The sequence below is a fragment of the Phacochoerus africanus genome, chromosome 2, assembly GCF_016906955.1.
Source record: "Phacochoerus africanus isolate WHEZ1 chromosome 2, ROS_Pafr_v1, whole genome shotgun sequence".
Lineage (NCBI taxonomy): Eukaryota > Metazoa > Chordata > Mammalia > Artiodactyla > Suidae > Phacochoerus > Phacochoerus africanus.
The window spans coordinates 26,047,047-26,070,664 of record NC_062545.1 but is presented as its reverse complement, the minus strand read 5'-3'; the positions used below and the strand labels follow the sequence as shown (position 1 = coordinate 26,070,664).

Sequence of the window (23,618 nt, the reverse complement as noted above, 5' to 3'; positions counted from 1 at the left end):
TTTTGTTTTGTTTTTGTTTTTAAAGAATAAGGCCTGGAGTTCCCATCGTGGCTCAGTGGTTAACGAATCCGACTAAGAACCATGAGGTTGTGGGTTCGATCTCTGGCCTTGCTCAGTGGGTTAAGGAGCTGTGGTGTAGGTTGCAGACGTGGCTCAGATCCCGTGTTGCTGTGGCTCTGGTGTAGGCCGGCGGCTACAGCTCTGATTTGACCCCTAGCCTGGGACCCTCCATATGCCATGGGTATGGCCCTGAAAAGCAAAAAGAAAAAAAATTTATATTGGAGTATAGTTGATTTACGATGTTGTATTAGTTTCAGGTGTACGCAAAGTGATTCAATTATACATATACATATATCTATTCTTTTTCAGATTCTGACCTTCCTTTATACACACACACACACATATATATATGTTGGGGTTTTTTTTGGCGGTGGGGGGGAGCTGTACCTTCAGCATACAGAAGTTCCCAGGCTAGGGATCAGACCTGTGCCATAGCAGTGGCCAGAGCCACTACAGTGACAAGGCCAGATCCTTAACCACTAGGCCACCAGGGAATTCCTTCTAACCTTTTTATAAATGCATCTCAGCCCACGATTGCAAAGTACTCTTAGTAAAGGAATCTCTTAAGGCAGCTGCAAAGTTCTTACATAACTGCAAAAAAGGCAAAGGGAATGCCTAACCTTTGCCCACCTTGGGTGGTTTTATTGGAATAATAGACATATTACTCCCACCAGAAAATGTTTACACTGTTCTCATATAGAGCCGAGGTCTTAAAGTTGGCTCAACTTTGAAAGCTGCTTCTGATCCATAGCCTCTTACAAGAATATTCATTAAGTTCACAGGTAGATAAGTAAACATTCCAGTTGGGAATTTGAATTTCTCTCTTATTTGACTGCTAATTTTTGAGAATTTTCACACTTCATGTAAGGGGCACATTTTTTAAATTAAAGGACAAGTTTAAGACATGCTCTGAAGGGTATATGGGTGGGTGTCATTCACATGCACATATTCACAATGGGCTCTTTCACCTACTTCCTAAATCCAGCAGAGTGTTTGCAGGAGCAAGTGTAACACTGGGGTGGACGTGGTACCAGATGAGGATTAATTTGGGTAATTTTTGTCACCCCAAGCTGTCTGTGAAAGTGACCTAGGTACCAACTCTCTGGATGAATGAGGCTGTCTTTAGAGCATGAGACATCATTTTTGTTTTTCCAGTTATTTTGCAGATAACACAGAAAAATAGTTGGGAGGGACTGATAACATATAATATAACTGTTTCCTCATTTATTAACAGCTTTATTGAGATACAGTTCACATACCATGCAATGCACCCATTTAAAGTGCACGATTCAGAGGATTCGGGCATATTACATCACCATTTGTTTTAGTTGCTGCAGTGAACCTTGGTGTACAAGTATCTGTGTAGATTCCTGCTTCCAGTTCTTTGGGGATTATTCCTAAGAGTGAGAGTGCTGGGTCACATGATAATTCTGTGTTTAGCTTTTTGAGGAACATTATTGCATTTAGAAAAGTTTGTACTTTGGAGTTCCCGTCGTGGCGCAGTGGTTAACGAATCCAACTAGGAACCATGAGGTTGCGGGTTCGGTCCCTGCCCTTGCTCAGTGGGTTAACGATCCGGCGTTGCCGTGAGCTGTGGTGTAGGTTGCAGACGCGGCTCGGATCCCGCGTTGCTGTGGCTCTGGCATAGGCCGGTGGCTACAGCTCCGATTGGGCCCCTAGCCTGGGAACCTCCATATGCCGCGGGAGCGGCCCAAGAAATAGCAACAACAACAACAACAACAACAAAAAAAAAAAAAAAAAAGAAAAGTTTGTACTTATATGAGTTACTGCACAAAGCATCTTAAATGTGTTATTGCATCTATAGCATGAAATTAGATGGAATTAAAGGGGAACCTCTCTGAAAAGCTGGTGCTTGAGCAAAGCCCTAAAAGAATTGAGGCGGTAAGTCCTCCAAAGGTCTTAGAAGACCCTTCTGGGGAGAGGAAAAAGCAAATGCAAAGGCCCTGAGGCAGGTCCTGGCTTGGTGAAGTCAAGGAACAGTAGGCAGGTCAGGGTTGGTTGCAGAGGATTGTGGTGGGGTCAGGTTATTTCCTATTGTGATGAGAAGCCACTGGAGAGTTTGAGCAGGAGGCAGTCAATTCTGCTTATTTCTAGGTAAAGAGGAGGGGTTTAAGTGATCTTACCAAAGCACCTGGTGAGTGAATCCCGAGTAGATTCACTCTCGAGCGCATGCTCTTCAGCACCAGCTAGTGCATACACCTGTCCCTAAGGCTCGTCCTTGCTGGCTGTTGTTGCTTCTGCAGGAATATGCCAGGAGATGTTCCTGCCCCTCGAATTGCTTCATGGCTCTCCCAAAGCCAGTCTTACCGAGCCCATTGCTTGGGGTCTCTGGATTCTCTCCCACAGGCATGATGCACTCTCCAGCATTTGACGGGAACAGCAGCCTGGGCTTGCAGATGCTGATGAACGCAGACAGCCTGTACTCAGCCGCACACTACGCCCTACTGCTCAACCTGAAGCTCTCCCACGGTGACTACTACCGGAAGCGGCCTGCCCTGGCTCCGGGCACCATGGTGAGTGTGCATCTCCACCCAGCCACGTGGAACACCCTTGGATGGCCGGTGTGTCCTGGCCCACATTGCTCTGGAATGGTTGATGCCCGCAGGGCTGTGAAGGGCAGACAGATGTGATGCACAGCAACTGTTGTGCAGTTGGCACAGCTTGGTGAGCCATAGGAGCCACCTTGCTCTAGGAATGAAGAACCCTGTGTGCCCAGCTGTGGCTCCCTGCCACTGGCCCAGTAACTTCATCTGGTGGCATTAAACACATCTGTGAGACACATTTAAAAATGTGATCAAGACACAGAAAACAAAGTTAGGGTTTCCAAAGAGGAAAGGAACAGGGATAAATTAGGAGTTTGGGATTAACATGTACATACTACTGTATACAAAGTAGCTAACCAACAAAGACCTACTGTATAGCAGAGGGAACAATACTCAATATTATATAATGACCTATAAGGAAAGAATAAATATCTATGTATGTATAAGTGAATCACTTTTGCTATACCCCTGAAACTAACATGTTATAAATCAACTATACTTCAATTAAAAAAAATTTTTTAAACCCATGCTCAGCATGTTAAGTAACATCAGGAGATGCACAGAGAATGGTCCCCTTTGCTGAAAACGAAGGTGCTGCTATTACAAAAACCCTTCACTGGGTTCCAAAAGTACCAAGACCTACTCGAGACCCAGAGCTAAGTGTACTGATGTCAATAGCAAAGCACCTGTTATGAGATGACGGGAATGATGGGCCCTCCAGACCTGGATCGAGGAGCTTTACAACCAGGTTCTCGACAGAAACATGCTGGGAGAGGCTGGCTACTGGGGCAGCCCTGAGGACAACAGCCTTCCCTTCATCACCATGCTGACCGGTCAGGGCTCCGTGGTGCTCGGTGGGGTGGCTGGCTCCCTTGCATGAGCAGATCTCTCTACAGCGGGCCCTGGTACCAGTTCCTAGGCCTGAATCCACGGAGCCGCATGAAGGAATCAGCAATCGTTAGTTTGATAAATGATTGACACATTGTACATTTCCGAGGGTAAGTAGTGGCTTCATGAATATAAGTCAAGTATCTTGGGCCACAGATATCCTTCAGGGAGCACATGCCAGCTCTGCTGCTGATGGGACAGGAAGAAGGAGGTGCTCTAGCAAATAGTTCTGTGCAGTTTCTAATCCTCCCACACAGCAAAGAGGAAAGGTAAAATGCAGTATCCCTATCCTTCTTCAGAGTTTCTTAAAAAAATCATCCGTCGTGGCGCAGTGGTTAACGAATCCGACTAGGAACCATGAGGTTGCGGGTTCGATCCCTGGCCTTGCTCAGTGGGTTGATGATCCGGCATTGCCGTGAGCTGTGGTGTAGGTTGTAGATGCGGCTCAGATCCCGCGTTGCTGTGGCTCTGGCGTAGGCCAGTGGCTACAGCTCTGATTCGCCCCTAGCTTGGGAACCTCCATATGCCGCGGGAGCAGCCCAAGAAATGGCAAAAAGACCAAAAAAAAAAAAAAAAGTTAAAAAAATTTAAATAAATAAATAAATCGCATATATGAAAGGACCTTCCTGAAGTTTGGGGCTTTTCCCTCACAATTTCCCCCTCCCTTGCCACCCCTGCTGCTAATCAGTGTGTTGTCTTCCCCTCAGCAGTGACTCAGAGATGGGAAGAGGTGGCGGAGGAACATGGGAGCCTGCTCATTGGCAGGACATCGTATTCGGTCACCTTCCCTGTGCTCTTCTCTGCAGAAAGAGTTCATGAAGCAGGTCCAGACCAGCGGGGTGCTGATGGTCTTCTCCCAGACCTGGATCGAGGAGCTTTACAACCAGGTTCTCGACAGAAACATGCTGGGAGAGGCTGGCTACTGGGGCAGCCCTGAGGACAACAGCCTTCCCCTCATCACCATGCTGACCGGTCAGGGCTCCGTGGCGCTCGGTGGGGTGGGAGGGCTTCTGCTTCAAAGGATTTCTCTTGTGGCGCAGCAGTTTAGGGATCTGGCATCGTCATTGCCATGGCTTGGCTTGTTGCTGTGGCGCAAGTTCGATCCCTGGCCTGGGAACATCCACCCGCCTCAGGTGCAACCCAACGAACCAAGCCAAACCAAACCAAAACCCAAAGCCCCTTCCGGAGAAGTGGCAGTGTTTCAAGTAGACTTTGAAACAGCACCCACAGAGCCTCCTGGCAGCGGGGGACAGTTTTAGGGAGGTGTCATGAATTCACCTCACAAGACCTTTCTGCCCTGTGCTCCATGTGGGCCTCTGCAGGCTGGCGCCCTGTTAGATTAGGAATTACTTAGCACCTATGTCCGTCGAGATAAAATCCTAGACCTCTTCCGGGAATATGAAGTACTGTTTGGGTGTGAAGCCCAAAATCGTTCCTAATAATTCTCATATGCTCATAGATAACCTCCTATCATTCGGTGCTCCTGGGAACTCGCCAGTGATATAAAAGGATTGATTTTAAACTCGGCTTCATCCCCATTTCTTTTCCATGTTGGAGGGCCTCCCTTCCCTTCCCAGCTGTCCAGAGTTGAAAAGAATGCCAGGTAGATGCCCAGGATCTTTGTCTTCAGTGTCCAGAGTTTTTAAAATCCTATTTAACTATTAGAAATTTTGTATGAAAGCATAAAGAGAAGTACACGGTGGGATCATGAGGCAGCATGTTGGCAAAGGCAGTCATTCGTGGCTTTGCATGGCTTAGCCGTGATGCAAAAGATCAGAGAATGCTCAAAAATGTGGACTAGTCATCAGGAGCCTTAATAAACTAGATTTCCAGACTCCTATATAGGATCTGAGTTCCTGGACTGGTTTCTGGTCTAAGTGATCTCATGGCTCCTGCTGACAGGGTAAGTGGAGCACAGCCCTGTACTGACACCTTCCCTGCCTCTCTGTGGTGCCATACGTCAACTCACACAGCTCTGCATGGCTCTGCACCAGACAGGGCTCCCTGGCAGGAACAGCAATGGCCTGGGGCAGATGGTCTAGCTGGGAGGCAGAATCTGTTGTCCAAAGAATATGCTGTGCTGCCTATGGTTGGTACTGGAGGCTTTCCAAAGGTGGCAGAGTAGGCCATTGGCAGGTGGAACTCAACACTGAGAAACTAGGGGGAAGGTGCTATTTCAGAACTGGGCAGGGAGTTAAGACCTACAGCGAGGTCTGCCCACAGCTGGCAGCATCCTGGTCATTGTCTGGCATTTGGAGTCTTGGTTCCAGAACTGGGATGGAGTTGAGGGAAGTGAGACTGGGTCCCAAACCTTGGGATTCAGGATCACCAGACCAGTGGCCAATTTGTACTTTTTTAACCATCACGATACCATTTACATCCATGTGAAAAATAGGAATTTATAAAGGTGTGTGACATGTATTTTGCTTACTTTGAAGTAATGCTTGGTTTCCATCAGTCTGCACAAACTCCCTCAGTAGAGCTTAAAGGCACTGCCCAGGGCTTCTAAGTGCCCTGGAATTTAGATGAGGGTCCTAACTATGCCAGCTTTAATTATTAAATACCACAGTTTCTGCCAAAATTAATCTCTGCATTTCTTACCTGAACCTTAATACAAAGAGTCATTCTGTAAATATAAAAATGAGCAAAAAACAGGCTAATCACAGGAGCCATATTCATCAGTCGTCACTGTAAATCAGCCATCTCTTTTGTAATGGAACAGTGAGTTCAATTGTTTCATCCAAAAGGAAGTTATCTAACTTTCAGATTCCTGGTAGAAAAACGTAGCCTTTTTGTAAGAATTGGACAGAATTGAGTTCTGTGATTCTTTGTAGCACATTTCAGGTGTGAAGTGACAAGTGAATTTGAGCAGCAGTTAACCTAGAGCTGGGAAACTTCCATCTGACCTTTTCATGACGTGCACACAGAAGCAGTAACAGTGGTCTGATCACCAACACTGTACTCTGCCATTCCTCACGTCATGTTGTGTCCAAGTGTAGAACTGTGGAATTTCAGCGCTTAGATAAGCTTTGCGTTACTTGAACTCATCAATCCTTTACCTACCACATAGGAAACATAACTTTGATAAGTGGCAATTTCTGATGAATGTCATTAGACCAACTTGACCATAAGTCAAATTAATTTTAGTGAACCTGGTCTATTTCCACTTTAGTAGCCATATAGATTTGTCCCTGCTAACCCCCCACCCCCTGCTAGTTTTACTGAGATGTAATTGACATATAACATTAATCCAAGGTACACAATGAAATGACTTGATATATGCATATATTGTAAAATGATCATCACCGTAAGTTTAGTTAACATCCGTCACCTCCCAAAGTTATGAATTTTTTTCTCCCCGAGATGAAAACTTTAAGATCCACTCCCTTAGCAACTTAGAAGATGTGTTGCCGGAAGTCTCTGTGCTCCTTGGAGTTTCTGTAAGAATCAATGATATACTGAAATAATTTTCTAAACACCATGCAAAGAGGTCTCGTCCTGTTCTGGTAAAGGTGAAGTTATAAAGTCAAGGAATAAGCGTGTTGGCTCTTCTCCCATCCCCTCTGCATGTTGCATCCAGCTACATCAGTTGCACTCAAGTACATAAGCCACAGCTCCATGGTCGCTCCTCCAATGGTTAACTGCTTTTTACTGGGGGACTTGGGGCTCAGAGAATGGAGTCCCTGGCCCAGGGCTACCAGGCTAATTAATTCAGAGGCAAGGCTAAATCGAAGCCCAGTCCTCTCAACCCCAGGCAGTCTTTTCTTGCTAACATGTTAAGAAGTGGTTCACTGAACTAATTCTATAGATGAGAGTTTTAGTAAAATCTTAAGATGAATTAGAATCCTGTATTAAGCTGGAGTTTGGTGTCAAGGAAAGAGGCCTGAATGGGTGTCAGAAGACTTGAATACTAAGTCTCATTCCTTCCTTTATCAACCTCATGACCTTGGGCAGTTTACCTACTCTCAATTCTTATTTCCTCCTGGAAATAATACCTACTCTGTCTACCTATGTGGAGTTGTTGGGAAGCACTAATGAAAAAAAAAGTTATATGGAAACACTATGAAAATTTTACGATATTAGTGTTATTTAAGATATTGTGCTTTGGAATCAGATTATATGATTATCCAACCAAAGAGGCTTATCCTCTTCTTAATTCTTATGAGGAAGCTCTGAAAGACAGATCCATGTTAGAGGAACCTGTACATATAAAATGTGGGAATAATGGCACTGTTTTGAATAAAAGGGAGTATTCAAAGATTAGACTATTCTAAATCATTAGATTTTCTAACAACAGGAGTGAAATTTATCTTTGATTTTCAAATAAGAAAAAAATACGCAGTAGCCTAATAGAAGAATGTTCCAGCAGTGAAAGAGAACTGTACTGAGGGAATAAAACAAAAATTGTAATATTCTGATAACAGATGGCTACATACTTGGAACAAATAAATCTAATGGCTGTTTGGGGGAAAAAAGAATATTGTGGTGGCTGTTCTTGACCAGAGTATTCTAATCAAGGATAACATTGTCCTTTTTTCCTTGACAGATATCGATGGTTTAGAGAGCAGTGCAATTGGAGGGCAGCTGATGGCCTCAGCTTCTACAGAGTCTCCTTTCACCCAGAGCAGGAGAATTGATGACTCCACAGTGGCAGGTGGTGACTTGGTCTTGAGTTTATGAATATACATCTATTGCATATGTCACCAGCAATTAAATTATTATGTGGCAGCTTTCTATGCTGACCTAAATGAATTAAGATTTTTTTCTTGGCAGAAAAAGTAGCTAATGGACGGTATTAGCATCATCTGGTTGCTGATACAGCATTCATTATTTATAAGCACAAAGTGAAACACAATCCAGTATAATCCATTCCATTGTCTTTCCTGTCATGGAAGTGCACACAACATATGCTCATACCGTGGTCAGAGAACCACGTGCCACTCATTATCAGATTGTTTCTGTCTCCCAAAGGTGACCACACCCTTTCACGTTCTAGGTGTGGCATTTGCTCGCTACATTCTGGTTGGCTGCTGGAAGAACCTGATTGACACCTTGTCAACCCCCCTGACGGGCCGAATGGCGGGGAGTTCCAAAGGGCTGGCCTTTATTCTCGGAGCCGAAGGCATCAAAGAACAGAACCAAAAAGAACGCGATGCCATCTGCATGAGCCTTGATGGGCTGCGGAAAGCAGCACGCCTGAGCTGTGCTCTAGGTACCAGAAGGCATGGCATTCCTGATCTGTGACTTGAGGGTTGTCCTGTGGAACACGTTGGGAATGGTCCTAGGGGGCAACAAGTCTTTTTAAAGTGGTTCTGGGACTTCCCCCTGTGGCACAGTAGGATTGGTGGTGTCTCTGCTGAGCCAGGACACAGGTTCAATCCCCAGCCTGCACGGTGGACTAAAGGATCCAGCACTGTGGCAGCTGCCGTGTAGGTCACAACTGTGGCTTGGATCTGATCCCTGGCCAGGGAACTCAATGTGTCCCTGTGCAGCGGAAAAAAAAGAATCAAATCAATCAATCCTATAAAGAAATTCTCCATTAAATAAGAAGTGGTTCTGCCAGGCGAATGGTTAGAGAATAGACTCGGTTAGGGGTGATTGTCTGTTTCCTCTAAAGGAGTTGCAGCTAACTGTGCGTCAGCCCTCGCCCAGATGGCAGCTGCCTCCTGTGTCCAGGAAGAGAAAGAGGAAAAGGAAATCCAGGAACCCGGTGATGCCATAGCACAAGGTAACAGCAGAAGGGCCAGAATCCACCTGGTGCTGTATATGAGGTCTGCACACACCCACACACACTAGCAGACACACTAGTCCCTGTTGCATGTGTGTCACACAGCATATTACACACCATGGACGATGAGATCCCGCTGGACCACAGGCTTGGGTCAGCTTTATGTGGCTCACAATTGATCTCCCTGGAGACCAGAGACATACTGGCCCCTGGCGACTAGGAAAGTGCACTTGACTGCCAGCCGGAGGCCCACTTGGCTCAGCTATTCACGCCTCTGGCTTTGGCATTTCCCAGAGCGCACATTCGAGGACCCCTCGGGCTACCGTGGGAAAGGCAGAATGGCTAGTGTTCTGAAGAGGGCAATCAAAGCAATGGAAGAATCCCTGAGAGGAGGCTAGGAGAACTTTGCTCTTGTCGGAGAAAAACCTGAGCTTTATGAACTTGGGAAAGAGTTGATTTTTAACTTGTTAAAATCAGTTAGTCAATGAAGTGACTGACTATCTAGATATAAGAGAATGGCCTTTCCAATAACAATGGCAGATAGCAATGCAGGCAGCAAACAAGGAAAAATTGGAAGTGTGGTTCAACTTGTGCTAACAACATATCAGGTGTATAAAATAAGTAGTCACAGAAGGAGTTGGCACAGTCTTAGCCAAGAAAAACAGGTTAGGTCGCTGTTCCTCAAACTTAAGTAATATAGAGGAAAGCAAAGCAACTCTCACACATCCCCAGGGTGACCTGAAAAGGGGTGTCTCACTTTTACTTCATGTGTACAACCAGAAGTTACATAAAAATACATTAAAATTCTTCAAAATCTATTAAGCCAGAGCTAATATTTCAAATTATAGTCAAAAAATGGTAAGATCATCATGACATCCATGAGACAAATGATGCTTTGCTAAAAAATCAGTTTGCCCTTTACAGCAGGAGCTTGGCATATCTTCCTCCAAAGTGAGTGTGTAGTGTTTCTGGTTCTGGACCATCGTCACTTAGCCTTCTAGACCCATCTTCCAGTGACCTTGGTTCATGGAGGATGCTGTCCTTTGGCCTCACTCGGCATTCTGCATTCGTTCTCATTCATTATCTGCAATTTTAAAAGTGGTATTTGCAGATCACAAGTGTAGATGTAGACTCAGGGAGTGACGTGATGGGGGAATTTTCAGTCATAACGCAGTCGCCATGGTGTTCAGAGTGAGTCTGCGAACGTGGGTTGTTTTAGATGATCGTTGTCATGAACGCCTTACACTAGTTAAACCTCACAGGGGACTTGCAAACTGCCAGGAATTCTTTCTTATCGTTAGTATGAGTACACAGAGGCAGAGGAAGGGTCTGGACACAGCTGGCTTGATCTGGGACTGGCACACAAAGCCCCTCCACACGGCGGTGACTGACCCAGATCCCGGGAGGAGGGGGAGCCCACAGGAACTGCACCTGCCAGCTCAGAACCCATCAACTTCTGAAACTGCAGAGCTGGGGTCACCGATGTCTGTGGGGGGGGCCCGGGGGCTGAGTAGTTTGTGGGATGTGTCTCAGGGACCTGATATTGAGGGGCTCGATGCCAGTGACATCTCCCGTTGTCCTTATGCCCTTGCACAAGGACGCGTTCTTTTCCATCCTTCCCCCCCTCCCCTCTGTTGCCCTCACTTGGACTGTTCCTTTAATGAACGTCTTTCTGGTGCAGTGAAACTCAAAGTGGAGCAGAAACTGGAGCAGATCGGGAAGCTGCAGGGCGTGTGGCTGCACACGGCCCACGTCCTGTGCATGGACGCCATCCTCAGCGTAGGCCTGGAGATGGGCAGCCACAACCCGGACTGCTGGCCACACGTGTTCAGGTGCATGATGGGATTCCCCACCCCCACAGGCCTGGCTCCAGCTGCCTGGGGCTCAGGGTGGGGACGGGGGAGGTGTGGAAGCAATGGACCCTAGAACTTAAATAGATGACAGCAATTCACAGAGTTTGGATGAACTCCAAATGAGTTATTAAAAAGAGAAGAGGGAATAAGGATAAGGGCCCAAGAGAAGGTATATTTGGGGGAGCAGAGCGACAGACCTGAATTTAGGAACTTGTGAATTATCCATTGATATTGTCTCTGAGAGGCTGCTATGTTTATCCCAGGGAAGAAAAACTGGTTCTTAAATAGAGGCTGGTAGACAATCACAAAAGTTAGGTGAATACTATGCAGATCTAAAAGCTGGTCATGTGCCAGCAACGTAACCTTGCTGTGTGTTTATTAATGTCCTCTTCATTTAAAGGAAATTTGATAGCTTACCTAGACACATAAATAAAGTATAAGAGGCCTGCTTTTAATTTAGCTGGACAAAGGAAAAAATACAATAGTGCATTGTCCCAAAGACAGCCAAAAAATTGGCGCTTAGTTTGTAGTATCAGAGTGAAAGGAATCTCCCAATCAGTTATATAGTTTACAGCACCTGTAAAATAAAAACAAAGTGAGAGCTCCTCAGCCCTCCTGTGACCAAGAAGAAAATCCTGCCTCCCCAGGCTCTGGCATTGGGCAGACCCCAGACAGGAAGCAGCACTGTCCACATGCAGCAGGCACAGGGCGGCCGCCAGCTGTCTCGCCCCTCTGCGCACACGCCCTACCCTCTCACCAACTCAGTTCAGGCCAAGCAGCGGCGAGGTGGTCAGGAGCCAGATGACTGCTCAGGCATCCAGGTCTTGCCCACGGCACTGGCCAGATCTAGGTTTTGCTTAACATGCTCCAAGCAAATATGGCCATGAGTGCTGGTCGACTATCAAAAAGGGAAGCACGCAGATCTTTCTAGGGCTGGAAACTCACCTCGGGAGGAGCGTGAAAGGGTCAGGATGCAGAGTGGTTTTATGTGTAGGCAGGTGACCGCTGTTCTCCATTCCTCTCACAAGCAAAAAGGGGAGTAGGGGGGACTTGAACTGTGCCTGAGCAGTTTATATGGAATCAAAAAATTACCTGAGGAGTTCCCGTCGTGGCGCAGTGGCAACGCATCCAACTAGGAACCATGAGGTTGCGGGTTCGATCCCTGGCCTTGCTCAGTGGGTTAACGATCCGGCATTGCTGTGGCTCTGGCATAGGCCGGCGGCTACAGCTCTGATTGGACCCCTGGCCTGGGAACCTCCATGTGCCACGGGAGCGGCCCTAGAGAAAGGCAAAAAGACAAAAAAAAAAAAATTACCTGATTATGGAACAATAGAGGGGGTTATCCAGGACAGTTTTTACTAGTAACTGGGCTTCTTCTGGGACAAGGGATCTTCTCGGGAACAAACAGTCTGGAAGCTGGCAGCTGGACTGTATGTCTTACTCCTCTCTGAGGGCACCCTGATTAGGTGACTGCCCTATTTCCCTCCCGCCGCCCCCGCAGTGGTGACCAAGAGCTCTCAGGACAAGGCCAGACATGGCTGGACAGAACCCCTGAATGAGGGCCAGGCCGCCACAGGCACACTTATTCTAGGATCTCAAAGTAAGGAGGTGCTTCCCAAGGCCTGACTAGACTAGAGAGGGGAAGAGGACCCCTTGGGAAAACTCCCTCAAACAGCCAGAGTCCAGATAAGCTAGTCTGCTGGGGCAGGAGGGACCGGGAGGTACAGCACTTTGTTACCAAGCTTTCTCTGAGGAGTCCTCCACCCCCCCACCCCCCGACTATCTGATCCAGCACAAAGTGACTATGTATTGTGAGTAGAGAGGGAGGGAGGGAGGAAGGAGGCAGAGGGGTTGCCGTCACTAGAGGAAGGGGGAGCGCGAAGGAGTGGGGGTGGGGGTGGGTGGCCAGGCTCCTTGTATCCTACCTTGGGGTCGACCAGCTGGCCTGGCTGAGCTGCCACTTACAACCGCTCTTGTGTGATTCTGCAGGGTATGCGAGTACGTGGGCACACTGGAGCACACCCATTTCAGTGATGGCACCTCACAGCCCCCGCTGGCCATCAGCCAGCCCCAGAAGACACCCCGAGGCGGACTCATCAGGGACCTGGAGAGTGAGGGCTCGCCCCCGGAGCAGAGCCTGGAGCCAGAGAGCTCCCTGAGCGCAGCCCCTATCATCCAGCCGCTCTCCATCCAGGAGCTTGTCCGGGAAGGCAGCCGGGGCAGGGCCTCTGACTTCCGCGGGGGTGGCCTCATGACTGGCAGCAGTGCCGCCAAGGTCGTGCTCACGCTCTCCACCCAGGCCGACAGGTGCGTCGGGTTCCCACTGCGCCCCTGAGTGTGTGTCCCATGCGGGCCCCACCCCATACATCTCTCTGCTCTCAGAATTACTCCCAGGACGATTTGATTTGTTAGCTGGTCATAAAAGCCTCTTGTAATTTTTTTCAGGCACACCTCTGTCTCCCATCACACCCCACACTCAGAATGACTCTAGTCTGGTGATTAAGGCTGGAAGCTCTGCACTTACTCCATGGCTACAGGCAACTTCCCCTCCCTGGGCCCTGGTTTCTCCTCATAAAATAGGGTCATAAAGTAGCTCCGACAGAGCAGCCGTAAGGTTAGATTCATTAGTGTGCTGGAAGCAGTTAGGACAGAGCTTGGAAATAGTGAACATTGGCTGTTTTAATGCTAATATTTTAAAACCCTACACCAGGGAGTATCATCTATTCTTAACTGATGCCCAGCAACCACACCAGGATGGAGAGGGAGAAATCAACAGGAATTCCAACTGTTTGGTGGCCTTTCTCGATGTGGAAAGTGCTTTTGGTCCCCTTCACATGGAGCCCAGCCCACTTCACTCTCCACACTTGATGGTTGTCCCCCAGACCACCCTGAACCAGGGCAGCGAAGTTCACACTGCAGGACGGACAGCACGGGGTTAGGGGCATGGGAAGAACATGGCTGGGCTCAGAAGTCCCGAGTTCTCTCCTGGCTTTGACACCAACCAGCTGGAAGGTCGTGTCTGTGTAAATAGTTGCACCGAGACTCAGTTTCTTCATCTACTAACTCAGTGCAATAATCCCTTTTTCTGTTTATCCATCAAGGGGGCCAGGAAAGTGTTTGGGAATCTGGAAAGTGGGGTACGGGTATCAGATGGAATGTAATATTCACTACTATTTTCTTACTAGGAAAGAGGGAAAAGAAATGATTAATGGACCCCAGAAACCAAATGGTGTTAAAATTGGAATTACAAACTACAAAAAAAAATATTTGTTTTGAGAATTTGTGAACAATTAATCCACTGATTCCTGCCTTAAAACTTGTGTGCCTCATATTACCCCTTCAGAAGGGCATTGTTGTGGTTAAGGATCCAATGTTGTCACTGTCGTGGTCCAGATCCCTGGCCCAGGAATTTCTGCATGTCACAGGTGCAGCCAAAAAGGAGGCGGGGCATTATTCCATTTCTATTAGAGACATCCTCCCTTAGCAAGCACATGGCACCCCCCGGGGCCGCTTCCTTTGTGGTGTCACCATGGATTTGGAGGGTAGATGCCAAGATGACCCAAGAGCAGAGGGAGGCTGCCTTGCCTCCTTCCTAATGAGCCACATAAACTGATGTTTGACCCCAAATTCCAAGTTCCAGGTGGCCTCTAACCCTCCTCTAAGCCCTGCTACCTGTGCTCACCTCCTTCTCTCTAACTCCTTGGAGAAATGTCTATGCCCAGCAGAGTGGAAATCGAAAAGAATCTGCAGAGGCCACTGTGTTGGGGAATATTCATTATTCCAGGAGACGCTTGAGCTCCGCCACATCCAGGGCACAGAGTGTTAGGAGTCAGAAGTGGGGAAGCCAGTCCTTGGGGGTATACAGGGCGAGTTTCCTCTGCTTCTGTATCCTTCTCAGAATGGACCCCAGCGTTATGCTTATCAGTTGTAGCCCAACAAAAGCCTTGATTAATGTACCTTATGAAATACCTTATGAAATTGGAGATAATTGTAAGGATTCCATTCACAGTCACTCAGTTTCTAGAAGTGATGCTTTGCTGTCTTTCAGCTTCTTGCCAAACCTTTTATGAGCATCTGACTTGGCTGAGTGAGGTCACGGGGCTACAGAGATTTTTTTTTTTTAAATTAGGTTCTGTGCCCTTTCAATTAAAATCTCATAGAGCAGACTTGTACTCAGTAATAATAGATAAAATACCATACACTTTATAGTGTTTACACATTTTCATTAATCACATCTAAGAAAATTACCATAATCATTCTGCCTTAAAGACTGCTGAATTGTTTCCAAGTAACAAGTCTTTTTTGTTTCATCCAGGCTCTTCGAAGATGCTACAGACAAGTTGAACCTCATGGCTCTGGGAGGTTTTCTTTACCAGCTGAAGAAAGCATCGCAATCCCAGCTTTTCCGTTCCATTACAGAAACAGTTGATTACTCTCTGGCAATGCCAGGTAATTCTTTCCCTGTAGAAACTGTGCCATGAGGTGAGCAAGAAACAGCCCAGATCTCTGATACCAACAGCCTGCCTGAAGACTTGAACCCACATTCCCTTCACACACAGTCACCCTGGCTAAGTTCAAGTGCAGATTTGTCATCTGGTGTTGAGACATGATCTGTTGGTTGGGGGCAAGGGAAGGTGGGGGGTAAGAGTGTTGTTCTTTGTGAATGGAAATGTTGCATGGCCACCACTGCAGGTATTACAGCTGGGTCTGGGTTAGGCGGTTCTGCTCAGTTTTTGCCTGTGATGTAGACATGATGTGGCTGCTCAGGGTGCAGAGAGCTTCACGTGAGGGTAGGAACGCTTCATGTCACAAGGCACAACCTGCCTTAGTCCAGTCGACTTGCAGAAGCAGCTTCTCATTCCAGAAGGTCCAGAGAGAGAAGAGTGGAAGCCACAGGAGCTTCTCACCATTCAGAAGGACGGCTCTCGGGCTGTATCCCTTTAACAGTGGGTCAGGATCGCTGTCTTCACAGGTGAGCCCAGGTGAGGGCCCTCTTGAAGGCTAACACGTGGAAGACAGAATAGAGTTGTACCGAATTGCCCAAGGATCCCACATGGGTGGCAGGTTGCTCACAAAGGCAAGTGTCCATTCATAGCCAGGGTGGTTTTGCTGTAACGGGTGCCTTGTCCCCGTGAATGCAGGTGGAGGCACAGAGCCATGCACCAGGATCGCCCCATGGTGGCGGGTTGAATTGCACAACCTCTGAGGTCCCTCCCTCATGAGGAATCTGAAATTCCAAGTGTAATATGTTTGGCCTTTTGATTCTTTCTTTAGAGTCTAATTTGAGACCCATAATCCTTTCCCATGAACTTTTAATAGACTTTAAAAACCTTAGCTGTATAAAGCCAACCTCCCAGACTCAGCTGACGTCCACGGCATCTCTGAGGCCAGGGGCAACCTTCAAAGTCTTCTGCGTGGAGAAATCAGTAGGCTCTGAGCTTACAGAAAGCAATGAGCAGGGTCAGGAAGAGGCAGCAGACCCAGAAGGAAGAAGCCTTGGGCTTTGGAATCCATCAGATCCCAGTTTAAATGCTGCCTTTACCACTTAGCAGCGATGTTGTTTTAGGCACGTCAGTTCACTTTTCTGGCCTTCAGTTTTCTAGTCTGTAAATGGCAATAATTATAGTTACTTCTTAAGATTTGCTCTTATTTTTTTTACATTTTTATTGCATTTTTTATTAAAGTACATTTGATTTACAACATTGTGCCAATTTCTGCTGTACAGCAAAGTGACTCAGTCATACATATATATATGTTCCCTTTCTTATATTATTTTCCATCATGTCTATCCTGGGAGACTAGCTATGGTTCCTTGCGCTATACAGTAGGAATGTGTTCATCCATTCTAAATATATTAGTTTATGGGAGTTCCCCTTGTGGCTCAGCAGTAACAAATCCGACTAGTATCCGTGAGGATGCAGGTTTAATCCCTGACCCTGCTCAATGGGTTAAAGATCCAGCGTTGCAGTGAGCTGTGGTGTAGGTGGCAGATGGGGCTTGGATCCTCTGTGGATGTGGCATAGGTCAGCAGCTGCAGTTCCAATTTGACCCCTAGCCTGGGAACTTCCATTTGCAACTTGTGTGGCCCTAAAAACACAATCAATCAATGTAATAGTTTGCATCTACTAACACCTCCCCCTTAGCGACCACACATCTGTTCTCTATGCCTGTGAATCTGTTTCTGCTTTGTAGATAGGTTCATTTGTGCTACATTTCAGACGCGCCTATAAGTGATTGATATGGTATTTGTCTTTCTCTTTATGACTTCACTTAGTATAAGAATCTCTAGTTGCATAGCTTTTAAAATTAAGGAGATTAAAGACACAAAGGATTGGCACAATGTCTGATGCAGAGTAAACATTCAGTAAATGTCAATGGTTTTTGTTACTGTCATTTTGAAGTTTATTTGATGTGGCAAGACTAAGTAGAAAGGCAAGTTCTAGGTGGAAGAGCCTGATCATAATCAGCATTTTGGAGGTAGGATAGGGGAAGCAAGAGCATGTAAGCAGTAAGGGAGGGAAGAAAACTCAGATGAGAGTGGCAGAGAAGTAGTAAGAGAACAGAGGAGGCAAGGATTGTACTGAAGCAAGACGGAGCAGCTGAGATCACATGTTACTGGGCAGCAAAGGGGCCTGACCTGCTTGGCAGGGGCTTCAGAGGTGCCATCAAGGCCTGACAAAGTGGATGATGGCTGTGAAAGATAACGGTAATGACAGTAATGCTACAGCTAAGAGCGTGGGGCACATAGTCAGTGCCACGTCTTGTGTTACATACTTTATGGAGATTATCACATTTCATCCTTGAAGTAACTTTAAGAAGAAGGTACTCTTATCCCCACTTTGAAAACTGGATCTCAGATGTAAATCTCTGGTCCATCATAACCCAGGTACTAAATGATGGAGTCAGAATTTGAGCCCAGGCAGCCTGACTCCCCAGCCCTCCTACTTAACCACTGCGTCATTCCTCTTATCAGCAAGCATTGCCCACACTGGTTCACAGCTATAGGGAGCAGGAGAGGTAGACCCTGGTTTTGCTGAGTGAACTACCTGGTCTTTCCGGAATCCAGACTCCTTTCCTATCTTGGCGAATTCACAGCAAATAATCCTGCTAGTCCAAGTATGGCTCTTTGATTTTTGTCCTCTCTCTATGCTTGAACAAGTCAAACTATTTCTGAGTTTGGGCTTTATGGCTTTTATGGTCTTGCCTTCCTGTAGGAGAAGTTAAATCCACCCAAGACCGAAAAAGTGCCCTCCACCTGTTTCGCCTCGGGGACGCCATGCTGAGGATCGTGCGGAGCAAGTCAAGGCCCCTGCTCCACGTGATGCGCTGCTGGAGCCTGGTGGCACCGCACCTGGTGGAGGTGAGTGCCTGGGAGGTGGGAGTCCCGGAGGACTCCGGCAGCAGAGCCAGCACTGGAGTCTTCAGTCAATGTGGGGAAAGGGCCCTGTAGTCACAGCACAAGAAGGCTCCCATCACCTGGTCACAAGCTTCAGTGTTCTTTGATTATACCTTACGGCATCTAAAGAAGCACCCCAGGAGTTCTAAAGATCTGGTATTGTCACTGCGGTGGCTCAAGTTTGATCCTGGCTTGGGAATTTTTGCATGCCACAGTGTGGCCAAAAAGCAAACAAACAAAAAAAAATCACTCCAATGAGCAGCACCATCCTGGTCTCACTCTGACACTCTTTCTTTGCAGTTATATGACTCAGCTCCGTACCTCACACAAAGCTGTTCTTATTCTTCATGGTTTGGTCTCAGCTTGAGTTTAGAGCTTCATTTTTATATATGGATATAGCAATGTCTTTTTTTCCTGCCAGATACTGTTCTAATGACTCAGTGTATTCTGGGCAGTGTCCTCTAAGTAGGGGAACCGTGTATCCTGGTTTTCCCCTCAGAATTAACTAGGACCCCTTTGACTCTCCAAAGGAAAGCAGTTAAGATGAAAAATTACATAGTAACCCCATCTGAGCATCTCAGAACATGATGCCTGGCTACTTCTAAGTTGATGGGAAAATTTGCTGTGATAACTGTTCTGAATAGCCCTTTAACACTTACCTGGTAGAGCTACGTCATAAAGTTATTTTTTGGAAATAAATTTACTAACCTGAGAACGTTCTAATAAGGGAAGTGGGTTAAAAAAAAAAAACTTAGTTATGGATAAACGGTATATCACTAATCTATTATACTGCAATAAACCACCCCCCAAACCTGGTGACTTAAGACAATAACCATTTATTTAGCTCATGATCCCCTAAATCAGAAAATCTGAGCTGAGCTGGGCAGCTCTGCCAGTCTGGACCAGGCTCAGCTGATCTGAGCTGGCCTTGTGCGTGCACCTGTGGTCAGATGCTGCAGAGACTGGGGCCAACGGGTTCATGATGGTGTTGACAGGAAAGACTGGATAAATGGGCCTCTCTACATGGCGTCTCCTTCTCCAGGAGACTAGCTTGGCTTGTTCCCAGGACATGCTTAGATTCCAAAGGAAAGCAAGAGGGCAAAGCCCGAGTCAGAATTATCTTTCAGTGCTCTACTTAAAATATTTGCTACCATTCCATTGCCCAAAGCCAGTTACACCTCTAAACCCAGGGTCAGTGTGGGAGAGGACTACTGAAGGGCATGGATCCAAAATTGTGAGCCAGTTAAAGCTTTATTGGTGTGGCCAGCCCACACCCCTGAGGGACAATTGACTCACCCCATCTTCATGTTTGGGGCACCGCTTACAATGAGACCATGAGCAGTTTCCAGGCTGGCTTCTGGTGTTTTTATAGTCGGCATGTCCTGTACCGCCCAAGAAAACTGTCATGTGGCAAGAAGAAGAAATTATTAGAAACTCTTCTTTTTCCAGAAACTTCAAAGTGAAATTAGAGTTGTGTCTGATCAGTTGGTTCAACTATGTAAACTGTAATTTAGGGTGCTGTTCATTGATACTTATCCCTTGAAATCTTTTGCTTTAACAGAATCCTTGCTTCCACCTCCCTACAACAAAGTGGGTTGGGAAAACCTTCAGAAGCCAGATTCTTAGCTGCCTGCAGTCCTGATGGTGCTTGACTCTCTCATGAATTTTGCAGGCGGCCTGCCACAAGGAAAGACACGTGTCTCAGAAGGCGGTTTCCTTCATCCACGATATACTGACAGAGGTTCTCACTGACTGGAACGAGCCACCTCATTTTCACTTTAATGAAGCACTCTTCCGACCTTTTGAGCGGATCATGCAGCTGGAGTTGTGTGATGAGGACGTCCAAGACCAGGTCAGTGTGTCATGGCAGCAGTGCTGCCATCATCACTGTGGCCTGCTTGCTCTATTGAATGCACTGACAGGCACTGTTCTATGAGCACTGCGTGTTTCATCTTCCCAATAATCCTACGTGGAATCTGTGACCAAAAAAAGGGTTAAGCAGTTTAGCTAAGGTTGCATGATTAGTGATTGGTGGAACTGGGATTTAAATGAGGTAGTCTGGCTGTACTAGTCTATACCATACGGTCATACCTAACCTATGCTCTCTCGTGCGTGCGCTCTCTCTCTCTCTCTTTTTTTTTTTTAATCTTTTTAGGGCCATGCCCTATGGCATATGGAAGTTCCCAGGCTAGGGGCTGAATCAGAACTATAGATGCTGGCCTACACCACAGCCACAGCAATGCCAGATCTGAGCTTCATCTGCAGTCTACACCGCAGCTCGTGGCAATGCTAGATCCCAACCCACCAAGCTAGGCCAGGGATTGAACTCACATCCTTATGGATACTAGTCAAGTTCATTACTGTGGAGCCACAATGGGAACACCCCTAGCCTATGCTCTTAACCACTGTTATACCATCTGCTGAGAGACAAATGGTAAAGAAACTAGGTAAAGGAGTTCGCCTGTGGCACAGTGGGGTAAGAATCTGGCATTGTCACTGCAGCAGCTTGGGCCCTGGCCCAAGAATGTCCACATACTGCGGGCATGAGCAAAAAAAAAGAAAAGAAAGAAACTAGCTGGAGGCTCCATATCTATCATGATGGTGAGCTAGGAACACAGATCCTCTGTCTCTGAAATCTACTAAAAATGTTAGGTAAGGGTTAAAATTTTTATTTTAAATACACTGACACACTGGCAAGAAAGTAAGAAATACTAAGATGCCTCAAACTAAGTAACAATGGGAAGCTGAAGAAGTAAGCCAAGCTCTAAGACTGGATTCGCCATCAGGTGAAACTGAATGTCTGCATTCAATCAAAAATAATTGGCTGATTAGGAAATAACCTGTCATGAACACATAAGAAAAGCAAACAATAAAAATAGACACACACACACCCTCCCTAACTCCCTGCCAAGGTTCCAGATATTGGAGTGATCAGAGACTGACTTTAAAATAACTGTGCTTATTAAGTTCTGAATTATGTTCAAAAAGATTTAAGACAGAAGGGATTTTGGCTTTGGCAGCATGAGGAAGTTTGTGAATCCTCTCCACAAAAATCAAGTACACAAGAAGAAAAAAATTGTCAAAAGCAACCATTTCAGAGCTTTTGAAACTGACCAGGGGCAGACAACAAATTGAGCAGCATCTCTGCTTAAAATAGTTCTTGCCAGAACTTTGGTTAAGAACAGTGGGAGCCTGTGACCTTCTTGCTAGAGCCTGAATTTATCACTCTCAAGAATAGTAATTTGACCAGTGTGGGACTGACTAGGAAAATGAGCTTTTCTGCTATAAGGGACAGACTTGGTTTAGAGAAGAGCAAAAAGACCATTGGTTTGTCAACTAAAAGTGGTCAATCCTTTAGGAAGTGGACAAGAGAATACTACAGCTTTGCTAGCCTAAGGTTGCAGTGGTGAACCAGTAAGAAATGTAACTGAGTCTCTGGAAACCAGAGATTCATAGAAGGACTAGGAAAGCTCCTCAAGCATCTCTGGCTGACTGAACCGTCAGCATATATAGGATAGACCACACAGATCCTATCAGAAAGTAGAAGACCAGAGAGACTAAAGAACTAGCTGAACTTTGAATACTCTCCCCAGCCTGCACACACAGATTGGTTGGCAGAGGGTGAAAGTCTTAAAGACGCAAGGTATTGGAGCAGAATCTGCCCACTTCATCAGCTGACCACTAACCTATTGCAGACATGGGGACACCACTAGAAGGTCAGGCTGAAAAATAATAAAGAAATTGAGCAGACGCATTGGTGCCTCATGCTATAGGAAGAGCAGAGACAGATTCTACAGTATAAGTCCAAGCATCTTAGTCTTTAACAAATAAACTCAAAAATAAATCAGAATCCAGCATTGCTACAATTTTATATTATCTAAAATGTCCAATGTTTAGAAAAAAGTGAGACTTGCAAAGAAAGAAGAATGATGTATACTCAGGGGACAGACAATAAATAGAAATTGACTTAGAATGAGACCAGATGTTGGATTAGGCTAAAGCCAGGATTATTCAGATCCAAAATGTAGATTTGGAGGGTGAAGACAAACGGACAGCATCTAGAGGAGCTGGTGATCTTTACCAATGATGCCATCATGGTGAAATTACAGTGTTTAGTCAGAGAAATCCAGTGCACATGATGGGAAGATAGTTCTGTTCATTGGGTCTTGGCTCTAGTTTAGGATGTTGGATTAGGGGACAGAGACTTTAAAGAAGCTATTATAAATAGGTTGAAAGAATTAAAGGAGGAGGTTCCATCATGGTGCAGTGGAAACGAATCCAACTAGTATCCATGAGGACGTGTGTTCAATTCCTGGCCTGGCTCAGAGGACCAGGGATCCAGTGTTGCCCTGAGCTGTGGTGTGGGTCGCAGTCTCGGCTCGGGTCCTGTGTTGCTGTGGTGTAGGCTGGCAGCTGGAGCTCCAATTCAACCCCTAGCCTGGGAACCTCCATATGCCATAGGTGTGGCCCTAAAAAGCAAAAAAAAAAAGACAGTGCCTCAAAATAAGGAATCTTTTCTTTTTTTGAATTTTTTTAGGGCCGCACCCATGGCGTATGGAGATTCCCAGGCTAGGGGTCTAATCAGAGCTGTAGCCACTGGCATAGGCCAGAGCCACAGCAACTCGGGATCTGAGCCATATCTGCAACCTACACCACAGCTCACAGCAACACCGAATCCTTAACCCACTGAGCGAGGCCAGGGATTGAACCCGCAACCTCATGGTTCCTAGTCGAATTCATTAACCACTGAGCCATGACGGGAACTCCAAAATAAGGAATCTAATTAGAGAAATGGAAACTGAAATAAGGCAAATTCTTTAGACTTTAGAGTTGGACAATAACTGAAATGAAAAATCCACTAAATGGGCTTACCAGCAAGATTTGAGAAGGCAGCAGAGAGAATCAGTGTAAGAGTGGTTTAACAGCTCAAAAAACAATTAACATCACATATCTTATTAGTAGAATAAAGGATTGAAACCCTATGGTCATCGTAATAGACACAGAGAAAACATTTTACCAAATCCAACACCCATTTTTAATGAAACACTTTCAGGAATCAAGGAGTAGAATGGATTTCCCTAATTGGATAAAGGGCATATCTGAGAATCTTACATTAGCATCACATTTAA

General features: G+C 46.2%; 1 protein-coding gene across 1 annotated transcript in view; it reads left to right on the top strand.

Annotated features, from left to right (window-relative positions):
- Positions 1 to 23,618, top strand: part of ARFGEF3 (ARFGEF family member 3) — a 179,919-nt gene that overhangs the window by 117,442 nt on the left and 38,859 nt on the right. The window contains exons 13-22 of the mRNA XM_047770102.1: positions 2,428 to 2,594; positions 4,319 to 4,484; positions 8,059 to 8,166; positions 8,509 to 8,724; positions 9,130 to 9,240; positions 10,922 to 11,072; positions 13,083 to 13,400; positions 15,409 to 15,542; positions 18,308 to 18,453; positions 20,162 to 20,341. Coding sequence (XP_047626058.1) covers positions 2,428 to 2,594; positions 4,319 to 4,484; positions 8,059 to 8,166; positions 8,509 to 8,724; positions 9,130 to 9,240; positions 10,922 to 11,072; positions 13,083 to 13,400; positions 15,409 to 15,542; positions 18,308 to 18,453; positions 20,162 to 20,341 — 1,697 coding nt within the window. The remainder of the gene's footprint in view (positions 1 to 2,427; positions 2,595 to 4,318; positions 4,485 to 8,058; positions 8,167 to 8,508; positions 8,725 to 9,129; positions 9,241 to 10,921; positions 11,073 to 13,082; positions 13,401 to 15,408; positions 15,543 to 18,307; positions 18,454 to 20,161; positions 20,342 to 23,618) is intronic.